Here is a 25,219-nt window from a genome sequence, read left to right as displayed (position 1 = left end):
TGGCCACAAACTAGTGTGGCATCTAGGAGGTAGGCGAGTCCACAAATTAACAGGGAGAGCCGAGGCAAACGTCCGCTCCGCCTCCCAGTCTTTGTGTAAGAGCCCAGCCTGTGACAATATTCCGCATGTTAATCACTCCAAAAAACAGGCTAAAATGTCTTTTCAAGTTAACAAAAAATATTTCTAAATGCAGAAGCTTTTCAGAATAGTACATCAGATTACGTCTGCGTTGAGAAGTATTTTTTTAAACATTAACTGAGAAACGTTCCTGCCTTGATGACAATGCTGTTAGTGCCTTAGGAGGGAATCAAACAGCGAACACCCCGAACTCACACATTTGAAGGTGCTGTCATATGTGATGTACACAAAGGCGGCTTGGTGAAAAAGATTTTGCCCAGGATCACACACATTAGTGAAGCAGGGATGCCGGGATTAATCTTAGACTCTTCAAATTCATGCTGCATTTCAGCCATTCTTAAAAGTTTGTGCCGATCACAGATGATTTTCTTTGGAAGAGTGAGGTGTATGGAAGCCGATGGGCAATGAAAGTCGGTGTGCTTATTGCCCTGGTGCGGGTGCAGCATGCAGTATTGGTGTAGGGCTCCACATCATATATAACACCACACGCTCAGAAAATGGCGAGGAGAGGGGGGGCAAGGGAGGTGGTGCACACAGACAACGGGAGGGGGTGGGAGCAAAGTTAACTTGGACAATGGTGGCGCACAGAGGAGACCTTGAAACGCAAGCAGGAGGATGGGACGGGCTGAACAAGAAGTAAAAGAAAACTTCTAGAATAATACTTTCTTCCCCCAACATGTGTCCCTATCAAAACGAATGTAACCAACTTACTCAGGATACATCCTCATCCATGGGCGTCCACAGAAACTGAACAGATCGCACAAGAATGAGATTCCAAAGGCAGGGGAGAGGGGCTGCCCCAGGACCAGGGGAGCCTAAGATAGCAGGGGGGGGGGGAGGAGAGCGAGCTGTGAGGAGAGAGCAGAACGAAACCAGGGGAGTCTGAGATAGCAGAGGGAAGGGGAGCAACCTGCAAGGTCTTGTTTAATGACTTGTTTAATAGAACAAACCTATACATAAGCATCAGAGGTGAACACTTGCTTTCATGCTCCATCTCAGATGCGTGAACTTGTTTAGTTTTGAAGTTACAGCTGATGTTCGTAAGGGACACTGATTGCATAGGGAATGTTTCCTCGTGTAAAAAGACTAAACTATGAACCGTGATAAATCGGGAATGGGGCTTGGTAGTGCCCCGTTACAGAGGTGGTTTTGACATGAAGTGAAAAATAAACAAATGAAAGACATCTGGACTAACCAATTAAGCCTCCTACAGACAGCAGACACATGCACTCTTCTAGAGTGCATTTAAAAGAGACAGAGACGGTCTGCAGAAAAGTAAGCAAGAACAAGCATTGGACGTGCGGCCGTGAAAGTGACGGGACCACGCGGCTGGGAAGGTGATCGCACAGTGTGCTCTTTTTCAAAGCACATACTCGTGCTTGTGGCACGTCGCTGCGCACTCCCTCAAGGCGTATGCTGCACGAGGGCTAAAGGTCTCCTATGCAACGCATGCGTGCAGCATAGGTGAGACCTAAAAAGGCTGTCCAGCAATTCATGATTCTATAAGAGGTGCATGCTTTAAAGTAGTAAGAGAACCGCTGGTTTACACCCACACCCAGTTTAAGAGCTACTCCCCCATAATGTACACATACCCACTGTAGCTTTTTTAATACAGACAAAGTACTTAATCCATTTAAGGTATAAGCAGGCGCATTCCCACCCCAAAAAGTAGTATGCCCACTGGTCCTTGAACGTTATCCTACAACACATCATCTAGTTCATACAGCTGGAAAAGTAAAACTGCAAGTCCCAGAAACCAAACTACTGTTCGTGAATGTACCTGGGGGTCTATGACCGTGAACATTATGACAGTGGGTTTCTTGACAGTCGTTATGATGTTCTACTAGCAATTGTGAAAGTTTATAACTGTATGTGCTATCATGCATGTGGTGCAGAAACATGTTTTACACCTATTATCTTTCACTTCCCACCAGTGAGGCAAAACAGATTACAAAAAAACAGGCGCACTCCAATAGGGAAGTTGATTCCTCTGTCAGTCATGTGTTTTTCTTTCTTCGGGTTTGCACACCCCGATTGTGCTTCTGGGGCTAGGCTGCCCTTCTGCTCTGACCACCTCACTGCATTGGAAAACTAGAGCTAATTCATAATTTCTGACTTTGAAATAATGAGGGTAGTGCTAAATATACCATAGGTTTCCAGCTGCACAGTGCTACGAGGGAACACCCTTTTTTTTAGGTCTCGCTGGCGTTGCAGCGCGAACGCTGCCGCCAACGAGACTTATAGCTGCCGTGTTTGCCTTCAAGGGAGACAGACCTGGAGACAGACCTGTGCACGAGCCGATTCTAGTATGGGCACGAGCTGATTCAGGTCTGTGAACGCGCTTCACAGTAGATCGGCTTGTGCGCGTTAATTAATGCGGTGCACGTCAGGCGCCCAAGTAACAATTATCACAGCATGAGACCCCACTTATCACAGCATGTCAACAGGCGCCCCAGGCTGCTGGAGCACTCCACTATAATTAATGCGCAGTTGAGGGCTCCAGCAGCGCGGGCGCCTCTCGGCATGCTGTGATAATTATTTGGGCACGCCTGCGTTGCAGCACGAAGCGTGCTGCCGCTGGCGAGCCTTATTGTCGTTGTGAAGGCCTCCCAGGTGGCACAGAGCGGTGCACGAGCAGACACCGGTCTGTGAACGCGCGGGAACGCCAACGTGCACGCTCACGGCGTCACGTTCCTGTCCTCCCGCATCTCTTCCGAGGCACGCTCCAGGCCGACTTGCGGTGTGCGTGCTCCAGCGTTTCTGTGGTCCATTTACTGCAGCATGGTACCAACGGGCTTGGGGGCTGGAGGTAGACGACATGTGGTAAGTGAGGGCCGGGGGGGATTTGTTTGCTTGTCTTTATTGAGCTTCTCTTACTGCAGGCACGACGTACTCTGCTTACATTTAGCATGCAATGCCTGCTTTCTCTTCTAAAGCCACTGGGACGTCCGCAGCTGCTTCTTTGAAACGCAATTGCTTGTGCCTTTACTCTCCTCAAACAATTCTACCCATAAAATTAGTGAGGACAACAAGCATGCTGTGATACCTTGGGCCAAGTTTGCACTATATAAAACTGTAAAATAATATACAGGCACTGTCAGGCTCATAAATGCATGTTAGGAGGCGAGTAGAGTTATCGTACATGCCTGCGCTCGTGTAAGAGTCCTGTGTGCATTTTAGTTAATAAGAATACAGGTCACCTGCGACCACGACGTGGCAAAATAATACTCATAGCTTAGTGCTGCGACAGATTTTCAGAGCCCCTCCCTTGCACAAAGACACAAGCAGTGGTGAAAAGGAAACCGCTCCCACAGGCAGTTATCTAAACCCGCAAATGTGTTTTATATTGCATTATGATAGCCGTAAAGCTGCCGTGAAAATACATATAGGCTTAGACATCCGACACAGATGTGAGAAGTATTCCGAAGACAGGGGAACACATCAGGTGCGTGAAGGGACAGCAAACTATGGCACACTTCCTCCCATTAAGGTGTCAAGTGAAGGGAACGGCCTGCACCATGCACTCATAAAGCCATCTGTGTTTTTTTTGTGTTTTTTTTTTTTAGCAGAATGAAAGTTCATGTGCACGTGACATGAAGATGTGTCCTAGTACGTGCCTCGTCCCCTCCGAATTCTGAAGAACTGCGCTATGTTTGTGGATTCCCTAAGTGGAAGCTTGTGTGATCCTGGGCAAAAGACATCCTCTTCGTGAGCCTCATTCACCTTAAACCGTCCCATTTAGTTCGTCTAAGAACGGAATAATTGCTGCTGTGAAACGTCGTCGATATAATTTTATAAAATGTGCGTTTTCTTCATTGGGAAACAATAGGAAAGACATGGAGGCAAAGCTACTTAAACACGGGCTCCCCGCGGCACCTAACTTGTGTGTGGCCAAGATGTGCTCTTGAGAACTGCATCGCCATATGCACTGGCTGCCATCGGAGTACAGTGCCCAAACAAATGGGAACGAGTCTAAACCTCTAACAAAGAAGTACATAAAATCATGTAAAACCCAGTGGTCTGTCAGGCCAAGTGCAGAAGGTGTGAAGCGCATAGAGCTGCTGTGCATGGGTCTCGCAGAGTCTGTGAGCTGAGCGACCTGCAGCTGGGAAGGGCGTGCAGAGTATCTACAACAGCTGCAGGAGGGCAGCGCAGTACCCGTTCCTCAAGGACTCTGGAGCTGCGTCACATTAACTGCAACCTATCACAAGCATGGCGCGTAGAGGTACCCTCAGCGTACCTCGTGGAACTGCATGGAGGACAGGACTTTACAAGACCAATACATCATCCAAGCCCACCTTGCATGGTGCAGTTAATATATTGCCTTTTCTGTTACAGCGCATTGTGTACGCTGGGGAGGCAGGGTAAAACACTTTGTGCGCGGGTAGTGGTAGGTATGAAACACAAACCCAAAACGCTGTATAGGGCATATGTCATTCCATAAGACGTTGCAGCAGATTTAAGCATTTGTGAAAATAATTCATATAGCAATATTGAGTGCCTGCATACTCTGTTCCTGTCACGGCTGCGACCGTGTAACGGACGGGAGAGAGTGGCCACTGCCTATCCTGAAAGGTGGCGTGGGTGGTAAGTGGAGTGGGATGGTATGTGAGACAGAAATTGCATTTTTGCAAAGCTGATAGCCCCTTTCAGATGGCGTGAAGTGCAGAGACCGCTAACGGCAAAGGCCTTTAACAGTCCGGGGCAGACCTACCAACATTTAGTCCAGCACTTTCGCCCCCTGCTGAAAAATTATTACAGAGTCGGCATCCACAACCACAGTATTAATGCAGTTAGTCGAGAACCTGAAGGCAGCTGCGCACCTCCAGGTATTGTGTCCAGAGGCGTTCTGCAGCAGGCTCGCGCATGCATGCTCAACTTCGGGAAATGCAGCATCTGTAGTGAATGCGAAACATTAAAGATCTACTCTAGCTGGGCTCGAATATGAGTTTTCTGTAACAGCCGCTCTAGAGCTTGTCCTAGAACCGTCTAGAACAGTCAGTGGCAGCAGGTCACACAGCACTTAGGATAGACGCTGCAGTTCTTGCTTCACGTAACGGCTGCATACAGTATAATGGATGCCTCTCCTGCTGCAGGGGGAGGAGGGGGCTTAAAAACTGCAGCTCTTGTTGCAGAGTGGCAGCATAAAGGCGCTGCAAAGCCAAGAAGCAGCCATGTCCCTACTGCAATCAGCCTAGATGTTGCAGTTCACTCTGTAGTCCGTCTACAATCTGCGGGTCTTTCTTGAGTTATCTGGAAGTTTCCCGAAGGAACAACAGACTGACAGTGAGAGGCTGTAATGTGAACTCCCGTAGAGGGCTAAGACCTCTTATCCGTGCAGTGGTCACTGCACACAACAGAGAATACACAGTAATGTGAGGTAATATCCAGCATAGGTAAATTCTTATAAGGTCCCAGAGGCGAGACCGATTGCATTGCAAATGCTTGTTCTCTTTTGGTTAGCCCACCTCTAATGTTGGATACAGCCTAATTAGATCTTGCGTACAGACTGCTTTTTAACTGTCTGTCTGAAAAAGCAATTTGACGCCTCGTCTGGGGTAGTAAGCACTATACAAATGCAAATGCAATACAATACAATCTTTCTTTAAGACTCACTTTAGCATTGTGTCCAAAGTTTACCTCCGTAAAATCCGGACTTTTTGGCAATTCAGTGGCCATCAAAAAAAAAAAAAACACTTAAGGAACGAGGGTTATCTGGCGATCCAAGTAAATACAGAATGAACGCCTGGGAAGCAAGTGTAAAACAACTATCCCTTCTCGAAACTTTGTAACTCTGTCCTGAACAGTAGACTTCCTATAGGAGCGCAGTGACAACCATCAGACCACACATGCTAGATATGTGCTAGCACGAGTAACTGTCAGAAGACCGAAATGAGTACTGCACGATGCGTGGCTCCTCCATGCCGCTAAATTTCCAACTACCTCTTTTGCAAACCTCTTGCCAGAGCATGAGAAGGCAGTCAAACATTAGATGCGTATGTGGCGAAGCATAGATGGAACACGCCAATGTTGAAAGGCCTAGGACTGGGGCTGTAGACGGTCATCGCTGTCTCTCACCCCACTTTGCCTTTCAGTCCTTTATATTAGTTTTTTTTTCTCGGGGTAGCCTACCCCTGACTGTGTTGCTGCCCTGTGCTCTCCCTCCACTGCTGAGCTCTTGCAGATGTTACCACCCACTTAAACCAGAACCTTTCTGCAAACAGCCTGTGTTCCTAGTTCCTTTTGACATGTTCTCTAGGCACAAACTCCACTGGAGGGAGTTGTTTGATTTAGTCGTGAATGGAACCACTACTTCTTCTAACAGGGACTTCTGTGACCAATATTTCTGAAGATACCAGAGAATCAAGTTTTGCCTTGTATCCTCTCCTGTGTTAGAACCCAACAGTCTGAAGTGGGTTCCTTGAAGAAGAAGAAAATGGCGAATTCTTCATCCCACCTGCAACTCTTGGCAAGTGTCTGGTTGTTGACCAGATCAGGAGCAAGGATCCTTATTTCCATCATGAAGCTTTTGTCTCTTTTAAAATTTCCCTTCAAAGGGCTTGTTGGTAACCCTTGAAGGAGTATATAGGTTTGCTGAGCCATTTCCAGGTGCAAAACATCAGAATCTTATCTGATTTAACATTCTGATTATGTCATCTTTTGAATTGCTTGTAAACTTGGTGACTATCCATTCAACATGGTGCCTTTTTTCAACTCATGCTTCAAGCTGAACATTATGGTTTGTGTGTGCTTAGCGGTACATTCTCTATGTATATTTACTTGGTCCAGATAGTGCATGCCCAGCTTTATAACAGGTAGCTGCCAGATTTATTGGCCAAGCTCCCATCACGCAAGACCATATTAGCAGACTCATTTCCACCATTAAGTCTGGTTCCCCCTTGGACCCTTGTCCTCCATCTGTGATGGCAAATCTTACGGAAGTGATCTCACGGCCACTCATGGAAATCTGCAATACTGTATTTCAGACCGGTCAATATCCTAGGTCATGGAAGAAGGCTGTGATTAAACCTCTTTTGAAAAAACCCTCCTTGGATCCTACAGCTGTGGCCAGCTATAGACCCATTGTGTGTCTCCCCTTTCCTGCCAAAATATGCGAATCTCTGATGAATAAGCAACTCTCAGAGTTCGTCGATACTCGCCAACTTCTCGACGAAACGCAGTTTGGTTTCAGGAAAGGGCATGGAACGGAGACCGCCTTAATAAAGGCCTCAGACGAGATCAGAGCTATTATGGATCAGGGAGGTGCGGCCGTCCTGATCCTTCTGGACTTGTCTGCAGCCTTTGACACGGTCGACCATGCTATTTTGGTCGACCGTGTCACAGCCCTGGGGATAAACGGTATGGCCAGGGATCTTATCTCATCTTTCCTGGAAAACGGCACCCAGACAGTGAGGCTGCGTGATTTCTACTCCCCTTTCTCTGCACTCCCTTGTGGAGTCCCACAGGGCTCCTCGCTAAGTCCCACGTTATTTAACATCTACGTAGCGGACTTAGCGAGGGTAATAAAGGCCCATGGGGTACGGCTTACATCTTGCGCAGATGATACCCAGCTGGTTCTGGCAATCCATAGAGACGGCCCAGTGGTGGCAGCCAACTTCCAAAAAGCCATGCTCGCGGTCAGTACTTGGATGGCCTCTAACTGTCTGAGGCTTAACTCTGACAAGACCGAGATCATGACCTTCGGCAGGCTTTCCCCGGAATGGTCTACTATCTGGTGGCCTGCACAGCTGGGCCCTCCTCCTGTCCCGGTAGAAAAGGCCAGAAACCTGGGAGTTATTTTTGACAGTAAACTATCATTTAGCCTTCACGTCAACAAGGTTGTGTCATCAGCATTCTTTATCTTAAAAAAAATCAAGAAGTTACTGCCTTACCTCCCTATTTCAGCTGGGAAGACTTTGGTCTCCACTTTAGTATTCTCAAAAATAGACTACGGGAACGCCCTCTTCTTAAACACTCAGAAGCGCGTCTTAACGAAGCTACAGTCTATTCAGAATGCGGCTGCAAGGATTCTTCTTGATATCCCCCGCCGCCAGCCTACCACTCCCGCCATTCGTCACCTTCACTGGCTGAGAGTAGAGAGCCAAATTAAATTTAAGGCCCTCTGTATTGCCTATAAGGCAGTGAATGGCGTCGGACCCAGGTTTCTCACAGAAGCCTTTCAGCTGTATACCCCCAAGAGGCAACTTAGATCTGCTAATACCTGTCTCCTTTCAGTACCGCGCACGAGAACTGCCACCTGGGGAGATAGGCGCTTTCTGGTGGCTACTCCGAAACTTTGGAATCTGTTGCCACTGGCGATTAAAACTGCCCCTAACCTGATGAGTTTCCGCAGGCTCTTAAAAACGTGGTTGTTTAACCAGTAAATTGATGACTGATCTCTATTAGCTCTTCATGCGCCGAGACACCCCAGGGTACTCGTATGCGCAATAAAAATCTCGAAAATAAATAAATAAATTTTAAAGGTGTGTCCTACATAGGTAAACAGGAGGTTCTTGGGTGATTTGACGGGGTTGGTTGGTGCACTTTCCAGGGACTGCTGTGATTAGTTCAATTTCTCAGTTGCTGTGTTTCTGAGTGGGTGTTTTTTTCTTCACTGCAGTTAAGAATGGCCCTGTCTGGGCTGAGCCGTGCCTTAAGGTGCCTGCGCTTAACTCCTGCACTCTCCTCCTGTTCAGCGCTGGGATCTGCTCCTCCGATCTTCTCACAGGTAAGAGACCCTTACTCTCTCTTCTCTCCTTGTCTTCACACGCTAGGAAACTTAGTGAACACCAGCTCAGCTTCAAGTGAAAGCTTCTCAGCTGACATGAGTGCAGCAGATATAAAATGTGATGGGAATTTAATATAGTCCAAAATGTAGCCCGTGCAGCCCGATTATCTGATTTCAAAAGCTGCCTGCAGAAAGGGCTGACACGAGTCTCCAGCACTGAAAATTAAAGCAGTCCCGGGTATTGCCTCAATTGATGAAGCAAACCAACTATCAGTTGTTCATTTTGACCTTAACATGCCCAGTGTCATCTTTAAAAGCAAGTCCGTGAGGTTAAGCACCTGTGGCATTCTGAAATACATTCACGGACCGCACCTAGTTGGTCACAAGACCTCATGGATTGGGAAGAATCACAATCACACGTTCACAGACTGCTTTGTATGTGATCTCTGCTTAGTGTGGTTTGGTGGATAGCATCCTCATCGGGTCTTTCACTTGAGTGTCCCGTTCTACAAGTGACATCAAAACCTCCACCAGGAAGGAGACTGTCTGGAGGTTGACAGTAGTGAGTGGATTAAAATGATCTCCTATCCTTGAGGTGTATCTTTATTGGGGGGAAAAGAGTAGGGTAGAGATAAATCTAAAAACAAAGCGATGTTTAGTGAACTAGTCACTGGTCCACGACACCTAGTGGTTGGGTCGATATGTTTCGGCTTGGAACAGCCCCTACGGGTCTATGGCCTTCGTCAGGAACAAAGGAATATATTTAGAGGCCGTATACTTCAGGGCTTCCCAGATAGTGTGTTATAATTGAGTGGAAGCACTCACCCATCTTCGTCAGTGAGCACACTTTGCTCTAGACAGAACATGGTTATAGGTACAGTCTTTATGCCTATAACTTAAATATGCATTTCTTTTGCTTTAAACCCCCTGGTTGGGGAGAGATGCATGCAGAAGCACTGCGCAGGACGGTTTAAAGCCCAGCCTAAACCCCTGTCCTACATTTCTCCACACCATGATGCAAATTAAATGCATATTTAAGTTGTAGGCCTAAAGACTGTACTTCTGCTTCTTTCTCCCTCAACTTTTTGATCTAAACATTCTAACTGTGGCCCAATGCAGCACGAGGTCGAATTGGGCAATGTTTAAAATGGATGCATTTTTTAATTGTTTAAATCTTTCTAAAAAAAATTCTCACAGTTTGCTATTGGGAAGCCTGTTCTTGCTTTTTCTCCTAAAACTGAGAACCAACTGGAGGAGAGCTTATGAGGAAGCTCTACCAACAAAACTCCTGGAACTCCTAAACCAGTGAGCTTGTCTATATAGGGCTAGTACATCCATCATGTACGTTGGGACCAGACTATGCAGGCAGCAGAGTGTGGAGAAGTTTACAGGCATCCAGTGTAGGGAGTATCTTTCTGGTGATCTTTTTTCATCAAACCGCATGTCTGTCTGTCTGCAGTATTTTGTACTAGTTGACATCTGCTGGCTACTTTGGTTGGTAAACCTGTGTATAATGTTTTGCTACTCCTATTAATCCTCCGATGGTGGCGAGCGAAGGCCAGATGTTGTGCAGTTTTTAAGTTCCAAAAAGCAGCCTTTGTGTTTTTTGGTTTGCTGAGATTCTAGTTTTTATCATTGGGAGTAATATTTGAGTTAATTAAAACCCCAAATGTTCGACTTAGGAGTCAGGACTGAGTATTTCCCCCACTAAGTCTTGGTCATGATGATATTTTAAAACAGTGGCCGTGCACTTTGTCCACAAAAGGAGATCTGAGTCTTCGGACTCTTAACTTTCTACAGCTGGATGCTGCCCAGTCCTTGGTGCGATCAGACCTTCCTGTAGTTTCTTCAAGACTTCAAGATATGATGTTATTATAATGTGTCCCTGCGTGGTGTTGGCTAATGGCTGTATCCCAACTTTGAGTTTACTAGGTATCTCAAATGGCTGGGCCAGGTGGACATTACTGTCAGAGTCATCGGGGTACCTGTATGGACTCCATGCATGATTTACATTGGTGTTAGTCTGTAGGGGCCCAGTTGTTCCTTGTTAGAAAAGAATGAGGTAAACAACGCTAAAGTGTTCACCGATGCGCTAGAAACCATGGTTTACTATACCACGAAGAACAGAGCGGTCCACTGTTTGACAACAGCCAGGAGATCCAAAGGCCCAGAAACACATGTTGTTCATTATCAACTCCAAGACCTCTCCAGAGGCCCAGCAGGGCTGTATCTAGTCCATACCTTGGTCGGCAGCTGCGTTGTTGGGTGTGGGAGAGCCGGCGTGGTGGCCTGGAAAGGATTGGGCTGCCACTAACTTTTCCATCTTGATCATAGTGTAGAGCCAATCTTTGTGCTTTTTTTAACCCCACCGCAAGCTTTTCATTGCTCTGCCCCATGGGTTATGCATATTCCATATTTAACATTTGAAGGAAGGGAGAAGTCTTGCTCACCTTGAGCACTTTTGTTGCCTAAGAGTTCCCCCTACATTGCTAGAAGTAGGTGTCACTAGGTTCGCTGCACGCACTCGCTCCACTGAGATGCTGAACTCATGCTCCATCGCACTGTTTCTCTGACTTGTTCCTGCCCCCGCAAAGTCATTTTTGCTCTTTTGTTGTGTCTCAATCTGTTACTATTGCTTTCTCTCCAGGCAAACGGAAACGCAGTTCTATGCCGACCTGCCAGCGCCTCGCCACTCAGAATACAGGTGGGCATCCATAGTACCACCCCATGGAGAGGATTCCACACATCACCATCTCATGAAAAAAATGTTGTATGGAAAATCGAGAGAAAATACACTATCCGACCCATCGGGATGAAGAAAACAGGTGGAAGAGACCACACAGGTGAGCCGGAGCGTAGGAGAGGGTCTGTTAACCTTGGTCTCCAGTGCTGCTGCCAGCGCACAGCGACCGCCTATAGTAGCTGGTGATCAAGCGATGTAATTCATTCAGTGCTGCTGCCAGCGCACAGTTACCTCATATCAACCAGGGACCTAGAGTGCATGTTTTGGTGCAGAGACGGCATAGCACACATCCTTGTTTCCTATGCCAGCAACCCACTTCCTGGAGCCTAGGTAAGCCACGTCTCTGGCAGGGTGTACTATTCCCCCAGGTGAGGGTTCAGTAGCATGAGCACTGTACACCCGCAGTGTCTAAGTCAATTCTTAGGCATTGTAAGTGCAGTAAATCCATAAAGAGTATATGGTCTGGGAGCTCCATTTTTTTTTTTTGTTTACATTTGTTTTTTATTCGTTATTTTGACATTTACAAACTCCACAGCTCGATAATGGCTTTACTGAATCTGTGACGTTTGGTAGCAAACGTCTTGGCACATCAAACCCACACTGAAGGAGATGTGGGATTGAATGTAAAATGCACACATTGGGCATCTTAGGGATGTTCCCTGAAAAACGACCAGCCCTGGTGTGGTTCCTGAATGGCTGCCTGCCATTTGCCACCACCAAACAGGTTTCTTGACTCCTTAGTAGAGGGCCTCCAGAAACCAAGCCCATCCTGAGCAGAGGTGTCATGTCTCCTCCCCCAGGATGGGCTGGGTCCTCAGAAGGGAAGCTTCAAGGGCCTGCCACCTTTGTAAGCTGTCCCTACCTTCTGCTGCCCCCAGCAACTAGCTCCCACCGGTTCTGACCTCCACTTTGGGTGGGAGAATCGGTGGAAAAACCAAGTTAGGAGAGGTGAGCCCACCTTTGCCAACCCCACCCCTCCATATGACACTATTTGTGCACCTAAGCTGAACATATGAAACGAGCCTTGTGTGTCCTAGCCGAGCACCGGTCACCACGCTCAAGTAACAAACTATCTTGCAGTCCCTCAGAATACAAGAAATCTGTGGCCCCCGGTGATACATGCTTTCTTCCTTACTCAGTGGTGGGCCATTAATCGATCATTGCAAGTCTGTAGTGACGAAATGCCAACAGCTGCATTTATGAAATAAGAGACTGTGTTTTATGCCTTTTGGAGCAAGTGATGAAGGGCTCCATTAATTATAACCAGTCCCTTCGCAGCTCGCTCCCTTGTGGCTTGGCTCAAATGTGTGTTTGCAAATCACCAACAGTAGGGACAGCTGGCCCGCAGCAGTCGAGGTAAATGAACAGTGAATGCCCAATCTTCAGATAGTCATCCGCTGTGGGATTGATCAGTGCTTGGTAATGAGCCTCCTCTCCTTTTTCTAGGACGGATCCGCGTGCACGGTATCGGTGGGGGACACAGGCAGCGCTACCGCATGATTGACTTCCAGCGGCTGAACTACGAGCCTGGGAAGGAGAACGTCCCTTTCGAAGAGAAGGTGATCCAGGTGCGCTATGACCCTTGCAGGTGAGACTGAACTCAGTGTCGTGTGCACAGACTCCAGCTGTCTGATTGAATGAATGAATGAATTTACATTTATACAGCGCATGGTTACCAGAAGGCCTCCCAGCGCTGGAAACAGAGTCCTCACCTCACCGCCAAGCATTCAGGGGAACAGAAAGGTTTTCAGGAGCTTGCGAAAGGAGAGATAGTCTGGTTCTCCAGTCTCTCTGGAGGAATCGGTAGCTGTCTGCATGGTCCTCAGGCCGCCCATGCAGGGTTTCCAGCTCTTTGTGAGTCAGGTTGAATCTGCAGTGCACATTTAGCACTTTGAAGACCTTGGAACACTATGAACTTTTCTTGGGGTCCTAGGCAGTCAGTGGTTATTGTCAGTGTGTTACTGTGGGTTCCCACTGGGGTACCCAGGGCCACAATTGGATAACCAGGCTTCTCTCTTAAGACACTTGACGTTCTTAGAGCAGCGAGAGTGGGCAGAGAAGGGTTTATATAGGGGCCTCCTTTGAAGTCTCCCAGTATCCCAATGGTCCAGTGTCGGATTTACTGGCTTCACCGGGATTGCATGATCTTTGGTGCAGTTCTTTTTAACTTGAGCGTTTCAGAAAAATAAATAAATCCAGCAGAGCAGCGGAGTATTCTCTGGTACTTCCCCTTTTCTTAGGGGAGAGTTCCAGCTTCTAAAAGTAACTTTAAGGCTTCGGGTGGAATACCTGGCGTTTTCCTTCACTCTTAGTGGCATCCTAGAAGATGAAGGGTTTACAAGAATTCAGATACACTATGGCTCGGTAATTAAAATGGCATGTCCATTCTCAGTCATTAACTCTTCACTGCCTTATTGATAAATACTATGAAAGGATGTCCCGATCATATCTGGGCGCCGGTGAACTCCTTAATGAGGGCCCCCAGTGCACACTTTTGTGCTGCCATTTTAATATGTGCACAACGTCACTAGTGATGTTGCACGCATCGGCTAGGCCTGGGAGGGTACTCACAAACATTTTCCTTGGGGCCACAAAGTTTGGTCCACACTGATGCCAGCGTGCGGTGTAAAGTGGGTGTAGGGGAAGCAAAGCATGTATATCTAGTGGCTATCTTTAAAAATGAAGGTGTTCCTAAAGTTAAGGGTCTAGTTACTTCCTCTCCCTAACTGCAATTAACCATGAATTAAGTGCCTGCTGTATATTAAAAATGTTTTCCCATGTTAGTGATGAGTCGAGTAAACAGCAGCCCTTTACATGCTGCCCGGGGGGCCGAACGTAAAGGTCGGGAGGGCCGCATGCGGCCCCCGGGCCGTACTTTAAGGATCACTGCTCCACACCCTCCAAGTGCCGTCCATTGATCAAGCTGGTGAACGCACCCGCTTAGATCTCCTTGGCCAAAGGAGGATAATGTATGTCGCACCCTGTGACATGTTCGGCTCATCTAGATTCAGAATGTTGAGTCTGACCTCCCTGCCTGAGCGAGCCTATTGTATGTGTGAACCTCCAGCTACACGCACACAGCTGTTGTCATTTTACAATATGAGGTCATTATTTGTTATGTTCAATGAGAATCTATATCTTATGTATTGAATTGTACTAATTATTGTGGTAATTTCAGAAGGTAATAGAGAAAATAAAAACTATTAAAACCCAAAGCATTTGTCATCGTGCATCCCTACTACCTATAAAAAAAGAGGCTAATCCTTATTAACACCTACTCGTATATGTTATTGGCCTCACGGGTATTTTATCGGTTGAATGAATAGAGATGTCCCCCAACTGTTTTATGTCAAAACATATAACTGTCCCCACAGAACTCCGAAAGAAAGCTTTGATGTGTGTAATATGATATTGGCACTCTGACATGTGCCCTTCGAACAGCCAGTGTTCGTGTTTACCCCCCAAATGCCCAGATTTCTTCATATCCGTCTCCCCAATGATTCTCTATAGAGGGGGCGGGTCCGATGGGGGTTGGTGTGTAGCCTTTCATATCTGCGTTGTAAAGCTTTACCAATGTCTCTGTTAAAAGCAAGCAAAGTCGGATGGCCTGGAGTGTTAATCCCTACACATAGTTCTCCTCGCAGTAGAATAAAAGCTAATTCTCTGCAGCTTTTCTTTTAATTAACCTTAAGGGTTCACAAGGAGGGAAGGAGCCCACACTGAAGTGCTATAGAAGTGGTTTATTGACTGGTATAACAAAGTACAGGGATGACCTAATCACAGCTTAGGTCCCCAGGGCATAAAGGTCTTTGTGGAAAGGGGTAGGCGTCTGTTCCTGGGTTGACGCGTTCTTCCTCTTCGGCCAGTTCCGCTCGCACCCAAAACAAAAGGAAAGATATGTTGCCATTAGATCACCTCTTCTAGTTTTCCTTCTTGTGGCTTCAGCCAACGGTCGGCTGCGTCCTTTAGTTTGTAGAAGAGGGTTTTTGGAACATCATTGGGTTGTCCTCTTTCCTGTCGGAATCGTATTCTGTGATTTTCGTCATCGACTTGCACTTAGCGAATGTTCAAATGCGCAGATTTTTTTAAAGGCAGTTTAATAGGCATTAGCTGTATCTTGTAAAGCGTTTGAAGGGGAAGTTAACTTATTTGTCACCATGGTGACTTTTAACAAAGTAATGCCAGAGGTAAATGTATCTGCGTCAAAGAGTGGGGCAGCTGTTTTTGGACTTGAGCTATGAAAGACAGTTACTTAATTTGGGTCCACGTTGTAGAGATCAGGTTATTTTTTTTTTTTTAACTTAAGCAGGAAGGAAACTTGAAGAATATTATCCAAAATTCCTGTGGATGTGTGTGCAGAAAATCAGATCGTATTAAAGGTCTCAATTTCTACAATTTATTTTAGGAAAGGTCCCAATGACGTGGTGGGCTAATTACTGTTAGGAGTGGACAGCTATGAATATTAAGTAATAATTGAATACACTGTTTGAGTCCGAGATTTATCACTCATCCATTCTTTCACTCATCTATCTTTACACTAATCCTTTTAATCATCCATCCATCAATACTTTCAATCATCCATCTGTAGGAAATGGGACCCCCGGCCGGCCAGGGCTTGCGCCACAGCCAGTCAGAGACCGCCACTCCTATGTAAAGTCGACCCCTGCTCGCCCTCTAGGTAACGCGGCGCGGGCAGTCAGGCCTATCTCGGAGGACATGTGTGAAGCATTTGCGCACGCACCCACCAACAGCAACATCCCAGGCCTCCCACAAAAGGAACTCCACGCAAAGTATATATGAAAATAGTCTTTATATTAAGAAGGACACATAGGAACATACACTTTACAATGTGCTCGAGGCACGGCAGGGGTCACCAGGGAAAAGGTGCAGGGCCAAGGGACCACTGCCAGGAAGGTGCACATGATGGAGTTGGCATTTAGAACATATAACAACTGGGAGCTTCCTCGGACTAGGACTAGAACACATAATCACCAGGAGCTTAGCATTAGAACACGTCACGCCCCGGGGTCTCATAGGACTAGCAATAGAACTCACTCTAACCAGCATAGACTTACATGAGGCAAGGTACACAACACAACAGAGGCCCCTATCAGCAGGGCAACACTTAAGAGTTCTCAGTATCACTTTGATGTTAGTCAGTAGCACCCCCTAGGCCAGATGGCCTTCCTGAGGCAAGGGGCGCCTTAGAGTCTCGATGTCCAGAGTGGGCTGCAAGGGGCCCGGGGCAAACCTAAACGTGGCAGCGGCCCACTAAGTGCTGGGCCGCTGGGGGACTTGGACATAGCCCCGGAGGCTTGGGGGGACCGGGGGCAATGGTGGAGCTTCTCGCTGGGTCAGGGACACGTGGTGGGGCCACTCGGGGCCCAGGCAGGGCCAGGGACACGTGGTGGGGCCACTCGGGGCCCAGGCAGGGCCAGGGACACGTGGTGGGGCCACTCGGGGCCCAGGCAAGGCCAGGGACACGTGGTGGGGCCACTCGGGGCCCAGGCGTAAGGACACGTTGGAGCCGCCTCGGGGCTCGGGGGCCAGGACACGTTGGAGCCTCCTCGGGCTCAGGACGAGGACTGTGGGCAGGCGGGGCCCCCCTCGGGGGACCCGGCTTCAATGGGCGCCCCCGGGGGACGTGACGGAGCCTCGCGGGCTCGGAGGGCCGAAGCTGTAGAGGGAGCCTCTCGGGGCTCAGGGGAGGGCAAAGTATGGCCAGGCGGGGTCCCCCTCGGGGGACCCGGCATCACTGGAGGGCCCGCGGGCCTCTACACACATGACTGCACACGCGGGAGGGAAGGGGCGGCCACCGGCAATGTGGCCCGATGCCCCGCCTCCCCTCCTGCATCACTCACCGGTCGGCGAGCGCGCCGGTCTCTCCCGCTCTCCGGGGCGCCCTCTCGCTCCTGGGGGGCCCCGGGGGGGAAGCGGCAGTCGTCTTGGGGGACGCAGGGGCGCGGAGTGGGCTCCCGCCAGCCCCTGCCTTCTCGGCTCCTCCGGTCGTCTCCTAAGGCTCCCCGGGCCGCCGGCCAATCAGAGCGCGGCCCGGGGAAACGTCATTGGGCCGACAGCCAATCAGAGCGCGGCCCGGGGGCGGGCCTCACGCGGGGTCCCGGGCTGCGGCGGTGAACACAGGGGGGAATTGACGAGGGCCCGGCTCCCTCGATGAGGCCGCCAGTTAGGAAATAAAGCGAGGTAGGCACTCGCTGGGGGCGCGGGCCCCCTCCCACGACAGGCAGATGCCGGGTGGGCACCGGCTGGAGGAATGGAGCGCTCCCAGCGCTGGGGGGCAGAACGGCAGCGCCTCGAGGCGCTAGGACAACAGGAAAGCGCTCCCAAGCGCTAGAAGCGGGAATGAGCGCCCCAAGGCGCTAGGATAGCAGGAAAACGCTCTCAAGCGCTAGGGCCATAGAAAGCAGGGTCCATAGGAAGTCCAGGAGTCCAGGGGGAGCACATCAGCTCTGAGAAGGGAAAAAGGGACATCAGCAGTTCAGGAGCAGGGCAGGGCCCAGGGAGGCCAGCCAACCCTGAGCCCACGCAGCAGCACGACCCCGGCAGGGACCCAAGCAGGAAGAAGAAGAGAGAGAGAAGAGGGCCCACCTTCCTTTTATACAGGAGCTTCCTTTGTCTCCCAAAGGGGCAGGCAGGGAGAGAACCAGCCAGAACTGGTTATAAGGAGTTTCAGGTTACTGGCCAGGCCAGGGACACTGGATGCACCCCAGGGGGGTGGAGCCAGCCTGGTGGGGGAAGGCCCGGCAAGCTTCAGCCAATCAGGCGCCAGCACACCTACTGCACACACACACCAAAGTCTAGAAGTGGCACTTCCCTTCTAGTCACACACATGCCGCATACATCATCTTGTAGCATTCAACCTCACGAGCGCATACATACCAAACACGACCCGGCACGCCCCACGCATCAGGGACTACCAGAGCCACATACATTCCCCATGCATTCCTATGGGAGGCGGGTCTCTCTCACCCCACACACACTCAGAAGGGGAACCACCATTCCCCGGACACATATAATGAGCACAAAACTTCAGGGGTGGACCTGCCAGAAGGGCCACGTCCAACACCATCCATCCACCCATTCTATCCATCAATCCATCTATCTGTCCATCTGCCGCTTCACTCATCCATCAATCCTTCAACACATCCATTCTTACGTTCTTCCTCCCACCCTTTCATGCAGTCCATCCAGCCACCCTTTTACTCATCCAACAATTCCATCACAGTGAGTGCAGAGTAGTGAGTGCCGAGTGCAGAGTGCTGTGTATTGGCAATGTAAATGAAAATGCCATTTATTTATGATTTAAAGAAGAAAAAAAGAAATGTCATGAGCAATGCCAATAGCTCTACCTTTAATGATGCCGAGACCATTACATTGTAAATGCTTGTTCCTAATTGAGACTCTAGTGTAGAGAGTTCTTTGAAGAAAGATAATGTCCTGATTCATGACAGCAGAGTACAGAAAGTATACGTGTAAGAATAGGAGGGATGCTGTGTTACTAGTAAGTATCTTACTCCGCACCATTTCTTTGTCTGAGACTTGATTCTTTGTCGATATTTTAATGACTCGCTCTGCAAGGGTTACCAGCGAGTTGGAAATCTGAATAGGGTCACCGGCAGAAAAATAATTTAACTATGGATAGTTGTGACAGTGAAAACCCTGAATCCAAACCTTTCTTGGTATCAAGTTTCCAGAACAGGCTTGGGTTATTGCCCAGAAGGTGAAGACGGCCCATTTGAAAGAATCCTAACAGCTATGGGTACACAAAGACCTGAGGACCAGTTGTTTGTTCTGTGAAGGAAGGGTGCTGCTCCAAACAGGTCTTCACCACTCTTAGAAAAAAGCATTGTTCGCCAGAATAAAACCAGCAGAAAGATATTCACCTCAGATTGTGCTGTGTGTGGCATGGTGTCTTCAGCCAGAAGAATTCCACTCTAGCTTCTGGTTTGCATTACATTTCTGTGGGTCAGACTTCTCCAGAGCACAAGATACAAAGTACTTTTGGAGCGGTAGGCTTGAAGTGATGCTTTTTTCTGGACTCTGGTCCGCGCCTATCAACACGTGTCTGCTCTTTTTCAGGTCAGCTGACATTGCTCTGGTGGCCGGAGGGAAACGGAAGCGATGGATCATTGCCACAGAAAACATGAAGGAAGGGGACCTCCTCACCACGTCAGGGCAGATTGGGAGAATGGCAGGTGAGCATGGTCTCAGGTTAATGCCATACTTAAGACCCCCATAATCCAGACGTGTGTGTCATTGCACAACCTCTCCAAAACCGTCTGATGCTGCGGAAGAGGCCACTCCTTGGGAGGGGTGCCAGTCGCCCGTCTGAAACTCCTTTGCGTATCTGAATCTGAGAGCAGAGAGCTCGAGGCGCGTGGGTATGCGCAGAGAGCTCGAGGCGTGTGGGTATGCGCAGAGCGCTCGAGGCATGGGGGTGTGCGCAGAGCGCTCGGCGGAGTGTGTGCGCAGAGAGCTCGAGGCGTGGGGGTGTGTGCAGAGAGCTCGAGGCGTGTGGGTATGCGCAGAGAGCTCGAGGCATGTGAGTATGTGCAGAGAGCTCGGCGTGTGGGTATGCACAGGGAGCTCGAGGCGTGTGGGTATGCGCAGAGAGCTTGAGGCGTGTGGGTATGCGCAGAGAGCTTGAGGCGGGTGGGTATGTGCAGAGAGCTCGAGGCGTGTGGGTATGTGCAGAGAGCTCGAGGCGTGTGGGTATGTGCAGAGAGCTCGGCGTGTGGGTATGCACAGGGAGCTTGAGGCATGTGGTTATGAGCAGAGAGCTCGAGGCGTGTGGGTATGCGCAGAGAGCTCGAGGTGTGTGGGTATGTGCAGAGAGATCGAGGCGTGTGGGTATGCGCAGAGAGCTTGAGGCGGGTGGGTATGTGCAGAGAGATCGAGGCGTGTGGGTATGCGCAGAGAGCTTGAGGCGGGTGGGTATGCGCAGAGAGCTTGAGGCGGGTGGGTATGCGCAGAGAGCTCGAGGCGTGTGGGTATGCGCAGAGAGCTTGAGGCGTTTGGGTATGCGCAGAGAGCTCGAGGCGTGTGGGTATGCGCAGAGAGCTCATGGCGTGTGGGTATGCGCAGAGAGCTCGAGGCGTGTGGGTATGCGCAGAGAGCTTGAGGCGGGTGGGTATGCGCAGAGAGCTTGAGGCGGGTGGGTATGCGCATAGAGATCGAGGCGTGGATATGCGCATAGAGCTCGAAGCGTGTGGGTGTGCGCAGAGAGCTTAAGGCGGGTGGGTATGCGCTGAGAGCTCGAGGCGTGGATATGCGCAGAGAGCTCGAGGCGTGTGGGTGTGCGCAGGGCTCCGAGGCATGGGGGTGTGCGCAGAGCGCTCTAGGCATGGAGGTGTGCGCAGAGCGCTCTAGGCATGGGGGTGTGCGCAGAGCGCTCTAGGCATGGGGGTGTGCGCAGAGCGCTCTAGGCATGGGGGTGTGCGCAGAGAGCTCGAGGTGTGTGGGTATGTGCAGAGAGCTCGAGGTGTGTGGGTATGCGCAGAGAGCTCGAGGTGTGTGGGTATGCGCAGAGAGCTCAAGGCGTGTGGGTATGCGCAGAGAGCTCGAGGCGTGTGGGTATGCGCAGAGAGCTCGAGGCGTGTGGGTATGCGCAGAGAGCTCGAGGTGTGTGGGTATGTGCAGAGAGCTCGAGGTGTGTGGGTATGCGCAGAGAGCTCGAGGCGTGTGGGTATGCGCAGAGAGCTCGAGGCGTGTGGGTATGCGCAGAGAGCTCAAGGCGTGTAGGTATGTGCAGAGAGCTCAAGGCGTGTAGGTATGTGCAGAGAGCTTGAGGCGTGTGGGTATGCGCAGAGAGCTCGAGGTGTGTGGGTATATGCAGAGAGCTCGAGGTGTGTGGGTATGTGCAGAGAGCTCGAGGCGTGTGGGTATGCGCAGAGAGCTCGAGGTGTGTGGGTATGTGCAGAGAGCTCGAGGCGTGTGGGTATGCACAGAGAGCTCGAGGCGTGGGGGTGTGTGCAGAGCGCTCTAGGCATGGGGGTGTGCGCAGAGCGCTCTAGGCATGGGGGTGTGCGCAGAGCGCTCGAGGCGTGGAGGTGTGCGCAGAGCGCTCTGGGCATGGGGGTGTGCGCAGAGCGCTCTAGGCATGGGGGTATGTGCAGAGAGCTCGAGGCGTGTGGCTATGTGCAGAGAGCTCGAGGCGTGTGGGTATGTGCAGAGAGCTCGAGGCGTGTGGGTATGTGCAGAGAGCTCGAGGCGTGTGGGTATGCGCAGAGAGCTCGAGGCGTGGGGGTGTGTGCAGAGCGCTCTAGGCATGGGGGTGTGCGCAGAGCGCTCTAGGCATGGGGGTGTGCGCAGAGAGCTCGAGGCGTGGAGGTGTGCGCAGGGCTCCGAGGCATGGGGGTGTGCGCAGGGCTCCGAGGCATGGGGGTGTGCGCAGAGCGCTCTGGGCATGGGGGTGTGCGCAGAGAGCTCGAGGCGTGTGGGTATGTGCAGAGAGCTCGAGGCGTGTGGGTATGTGCAGAGAGCTCGAGGCGTGTGGGTATGTGCAGAGAGCTCGAGGCGTGTGGGTATGCGCAGAGAGCTCGAGGCGTGTGGGTATGCGCAGAGAGCTCGAGGCGTGGGGGTGTGTGCAGAGCGCTCTAGGCATGGGGGTGTGCGCAGAGCGCTCTAGGCATGGGGGTGTGCGCAGAGAGCTCGAGGCGTGGGGGTGTGCGCAGGGCTCCGAGGCATGGGGGGTGTGCGCATAGAGCTCTAGGCATGGGGGTATGTGCAGAGAGCTCGAGGCGTGTGGGTATGTGCAGAGAGCTCGAGGCGTGTGGGTATGTGCAGAGAGCTCGAGGCATGTGGGTATGCGCAGAGAGCTCGAGGCGTGGATATGCGCAGAGAGCTCGAAGCGTGTGGGTGTGCGCAGAGAGCTTGAGGCGGGTGGGTATGCGCTGAGAGCTCGAGGCGTGGATATGCGCAGAGAGCTCGAGGCGTGTGGGTGTGCGCATAGAGCTTGAGGCGGGTGGGTATGCGCAGAGAGCTCGGCGTGTCGGTATGCACAGGGAGCTCTAGGCATGGGGGTGTGCGCAGAGCGCTCTAGGCGTGTGGGTATGCGCAGAGAGCTCGAGGCGTGTGGGTATGCGCAGAGAGCTCGAGGCGTGTGGGTATGCGCAGAGAGCTCGAGGCGTGTGGGTATGTGCAGAGAGCTTGAGGCGGGTGGGTATGCGCAGAGAGCTCGAGGCATGGATATGCGCAGAGAGCTCGAAGCGTGTGGGTGTGCGCAGAGAGCTTGAGGCGGGTGGGTATGCGCAGAGAGCTCGAGGCGTGGATATGCGCAGAGAGCTCGAGGCGTGTGGGTGTGCGCAGGGCTCCGAGGCATGGGGGTGTGCGCAGGGCTCCGAGGCATGGGGGTGTGTGCAGAGCGCTCTAGGCATGGGGGTATGTGCAGAGAGCTCGAGGCGTGTGGGTATGTGCAGAGAGCTCGAGGCGTGTGGGTATGTGCAGAGAGCTTGAGGCATGTGGGTATGTGCAGAGCGCTCGAGGCGTGTGGGTATGTGCAGAGAGCTCGAGGCGTGTGGGTATGTGCAGAGAGCTCGAGGCGTGTGGGTATGCACAGAGAGCTCGAGGCGTGGGGGTGTGCGCAGAGCTCTCTAGGCATGGGGGTGTGCGCAGAGTGCTCTAGGCATGGGGGTGTGCGCAGAGAGCTCGAGGCGTGGGGGTGTGCGCAGGGCTCCGAGGCATGGGGGTGTGCGCAGAGCGCTCTAGGCATGGGGGTATGTGCAGAGAGCTCGAGGCGTGTGGGTATGCGCAGAGAGCTCGAGGCGTGTGGGTATGCGCAGAGAGCTCGAGGCGTGTGGGTATGCGCAGAGAGCTCGAGGCGTGTGGGTATGCGCAGAGAGCTCGAGGCGTGTGGGTATGCGCAGAGAGCTCGAGGTGTGTGGGTATGCGCAGAGAGCTCGAGGTGTGTGGGTATGCGCAGAGAGCTTGAGGCGGGTGGGTATGCGCAGAGAGCTCGAGGCATGGATATGCGCAGAGAGCTCGAAGCGTGTGGGTGTGCGCAGAGAGCTCGAGGCATGGATATGCGCAGAGAGCTCGAAGCGTGTGGGTGTGCGCAGAGAGCTTGAGGCGGGTGGGTATGCGCAGAGAGCTCGAGGCGTGGATATGCGCAGAGAGCTCGAGGCGTGTGGGTGTGCGCAGGGCTCCGAGGCATGGGGGTGTGCGCAGAGCGCTCTAGGCATGGGGGTGTGCGCAGAGCGCTCTAGGCGTGTGGGTATGCGCAGAGATCTCGAGGCGTGTGGGTATTCGCAGAGAGCTCGAGGTGTGTGGGTATGTGCAGAGAGAGCTCGAGGCGTGTGGGTATGCGCAGAGAGCTCGAGGCGTGTGGGTATGCGCAGAGAGCTCGAGGCGTGTGGGTATGCGCAGAGAGCTCGAGGCGTGTGGGTATGCGCAGAGAGCTCGAGGCGTGTGGGTATGCGCAGAGAGCTCGAGGCGTGTGGGTATGCGCAGAGAGCTCGAGGTGTGTGTGGGTATGCACAGAGAGCTCGAGGCGTGGGGGTGTGTGCAGAGCGCTCTAGGCATGGGGTGTGCGCAGAGCGCTCTAGGCATGGGGTGTGCGCAGAGCGCTCTAGGCATGGGGGTGTGCGCAGAGCTCCGAGGCATGGGGGTGTGCGCAGAGCGCTCTAGGCATGGGGGTGTGCGCAGAGCGCTCTAGGCATGGGGGTATGTGCAGAGAGCTCGAGGCGTGTGGGTATGTGCAGAGAGCTCGAGGCGTGTGGGTATGTGCAGAGAGCTCGAGGCATGTGGGTATGTGCAGAGCGCTCGAGGCGTGTGGGTATGTGCAGAGAGCTCGAGGCGTGTGGGTATGTGCAGAGAGCTCGAGGCGTGTGGGTATGTGCAGAGAGCTCGAGGCGTGTGGGTATGTGCAGAGAGCTCGAGGCGTGTGGGTATGCACAGAGAGCTCGAGGCGTGGGGGTGTGCGCAGAGCGCTCTAGGCATGGGGGTGTGCGCAGAGCGCTCTAGGCATGGGGGTGTGCGCAGAGAGCTCGAGGCGTGGGGGTGTGCGCAGGGCTCCGAGGCATGGGGGTGTGCGCAGAGCGCTCTAGGCATGGGGGTATGTGCAGAGAGCTCGAGGCGTGTGGGTATGTGCAGAGAGCTCGAGGCGTGTGGGTATGCGCAGAGAGCTCGAGGCGTGGATATGCGCAGAGAGCTCGAGGCGTGTGGGTGTGCGCAGAGAGCTTGAGGCGGGTGGGTATGCGCAGAGAGCTCGAGGCGTGTGGGTATGTGCAGAGAGCTCGAGGCGTGTGGGTGTGCGCAGAGAGCTTGAGGCGGGTGGGTATGCGCAGAGAGCTAGGCGTGTGGGTATGCACAGGGAGCTCTAGGCATGGGGGTGTGCGCAGAGCGCTCTAGGCATGGGGGTATGTGCAGAGCGCTCTAGGCATGGGGGTATGTGCAGAGAGCTCGAGGCGTGTGGGTATGCGCAGAGAGCTCGAGGCGTGTGGGTATGCGCAGAGAGCTCGAGGCGTGTGGGTATGCGCAGAGAGCTCGAGGCGTGTGGGTATGCGCAGAGAGCTTGAGGCGGGTGGGTATGCACAGAGAGCTCGAGGCGTGGATATGCGCAGAGAGCTCGAAGCGTGTGGGTGTGCGCAGAGAGC

At 51.7% G+C, this 25,219-nt stretch overlaps 1 protein-coding gene across 1 annotated transcript in view; it reads left to right on the top strand.

The window, feature by feature from the left end:
- Positions 1–8,758: 8,758 nt before the first annotated feature.
- Positions 8,759–25,219, top strand: part of LOC147665632 (large ribosomal subunit protein uL2m-like) — a 30,244-nt gene continuing 13,783 nt past the window's right edge. Inside the window, exons 1-4 of the mRNA XM_086949633.1 lie at positions 8,759–8,866; positions 11,514–11,709; positions 13,056–13,197; positions 19,707–19,822. Of these exons, the coding sequence (XP_086805759.1) occupies positions 8,765–8,866; positions 11,514–11,709; positions 13,056–13,197; positions 19,707–19,822 (556 nt within the window). The 5' untranslated portion in view covers positions 8,759–8,764. The remainder of the gene's footprint in view (positions 8,867–11,513; positions 11,710–13,055; positions 13,198–19,706; positions 19,823–25,219) is intronic.

The sequence above is a fragment of the Lissotriton vulgaris genome, unplaced genomic scaffold (assembly GCF_964263255.1).
Source record: "Lissotriton vulgaris unplaced genomic scaffold, aLisVul1.2 SCAFFOLD_2997, whole genome shotgun sequence".
Taxonomy (NCBI): domain Eukaryota; kingdom Metazoa; phylum Chordata; class Amphibia; order Caudata; family Salamandridae; genus Lissotriton; species Lissotriton vulgaris.
Note: the sequence above shows the minus strand (reverse complement) of the source record. Positions and strands in the feature narration are given on the sequence as shown.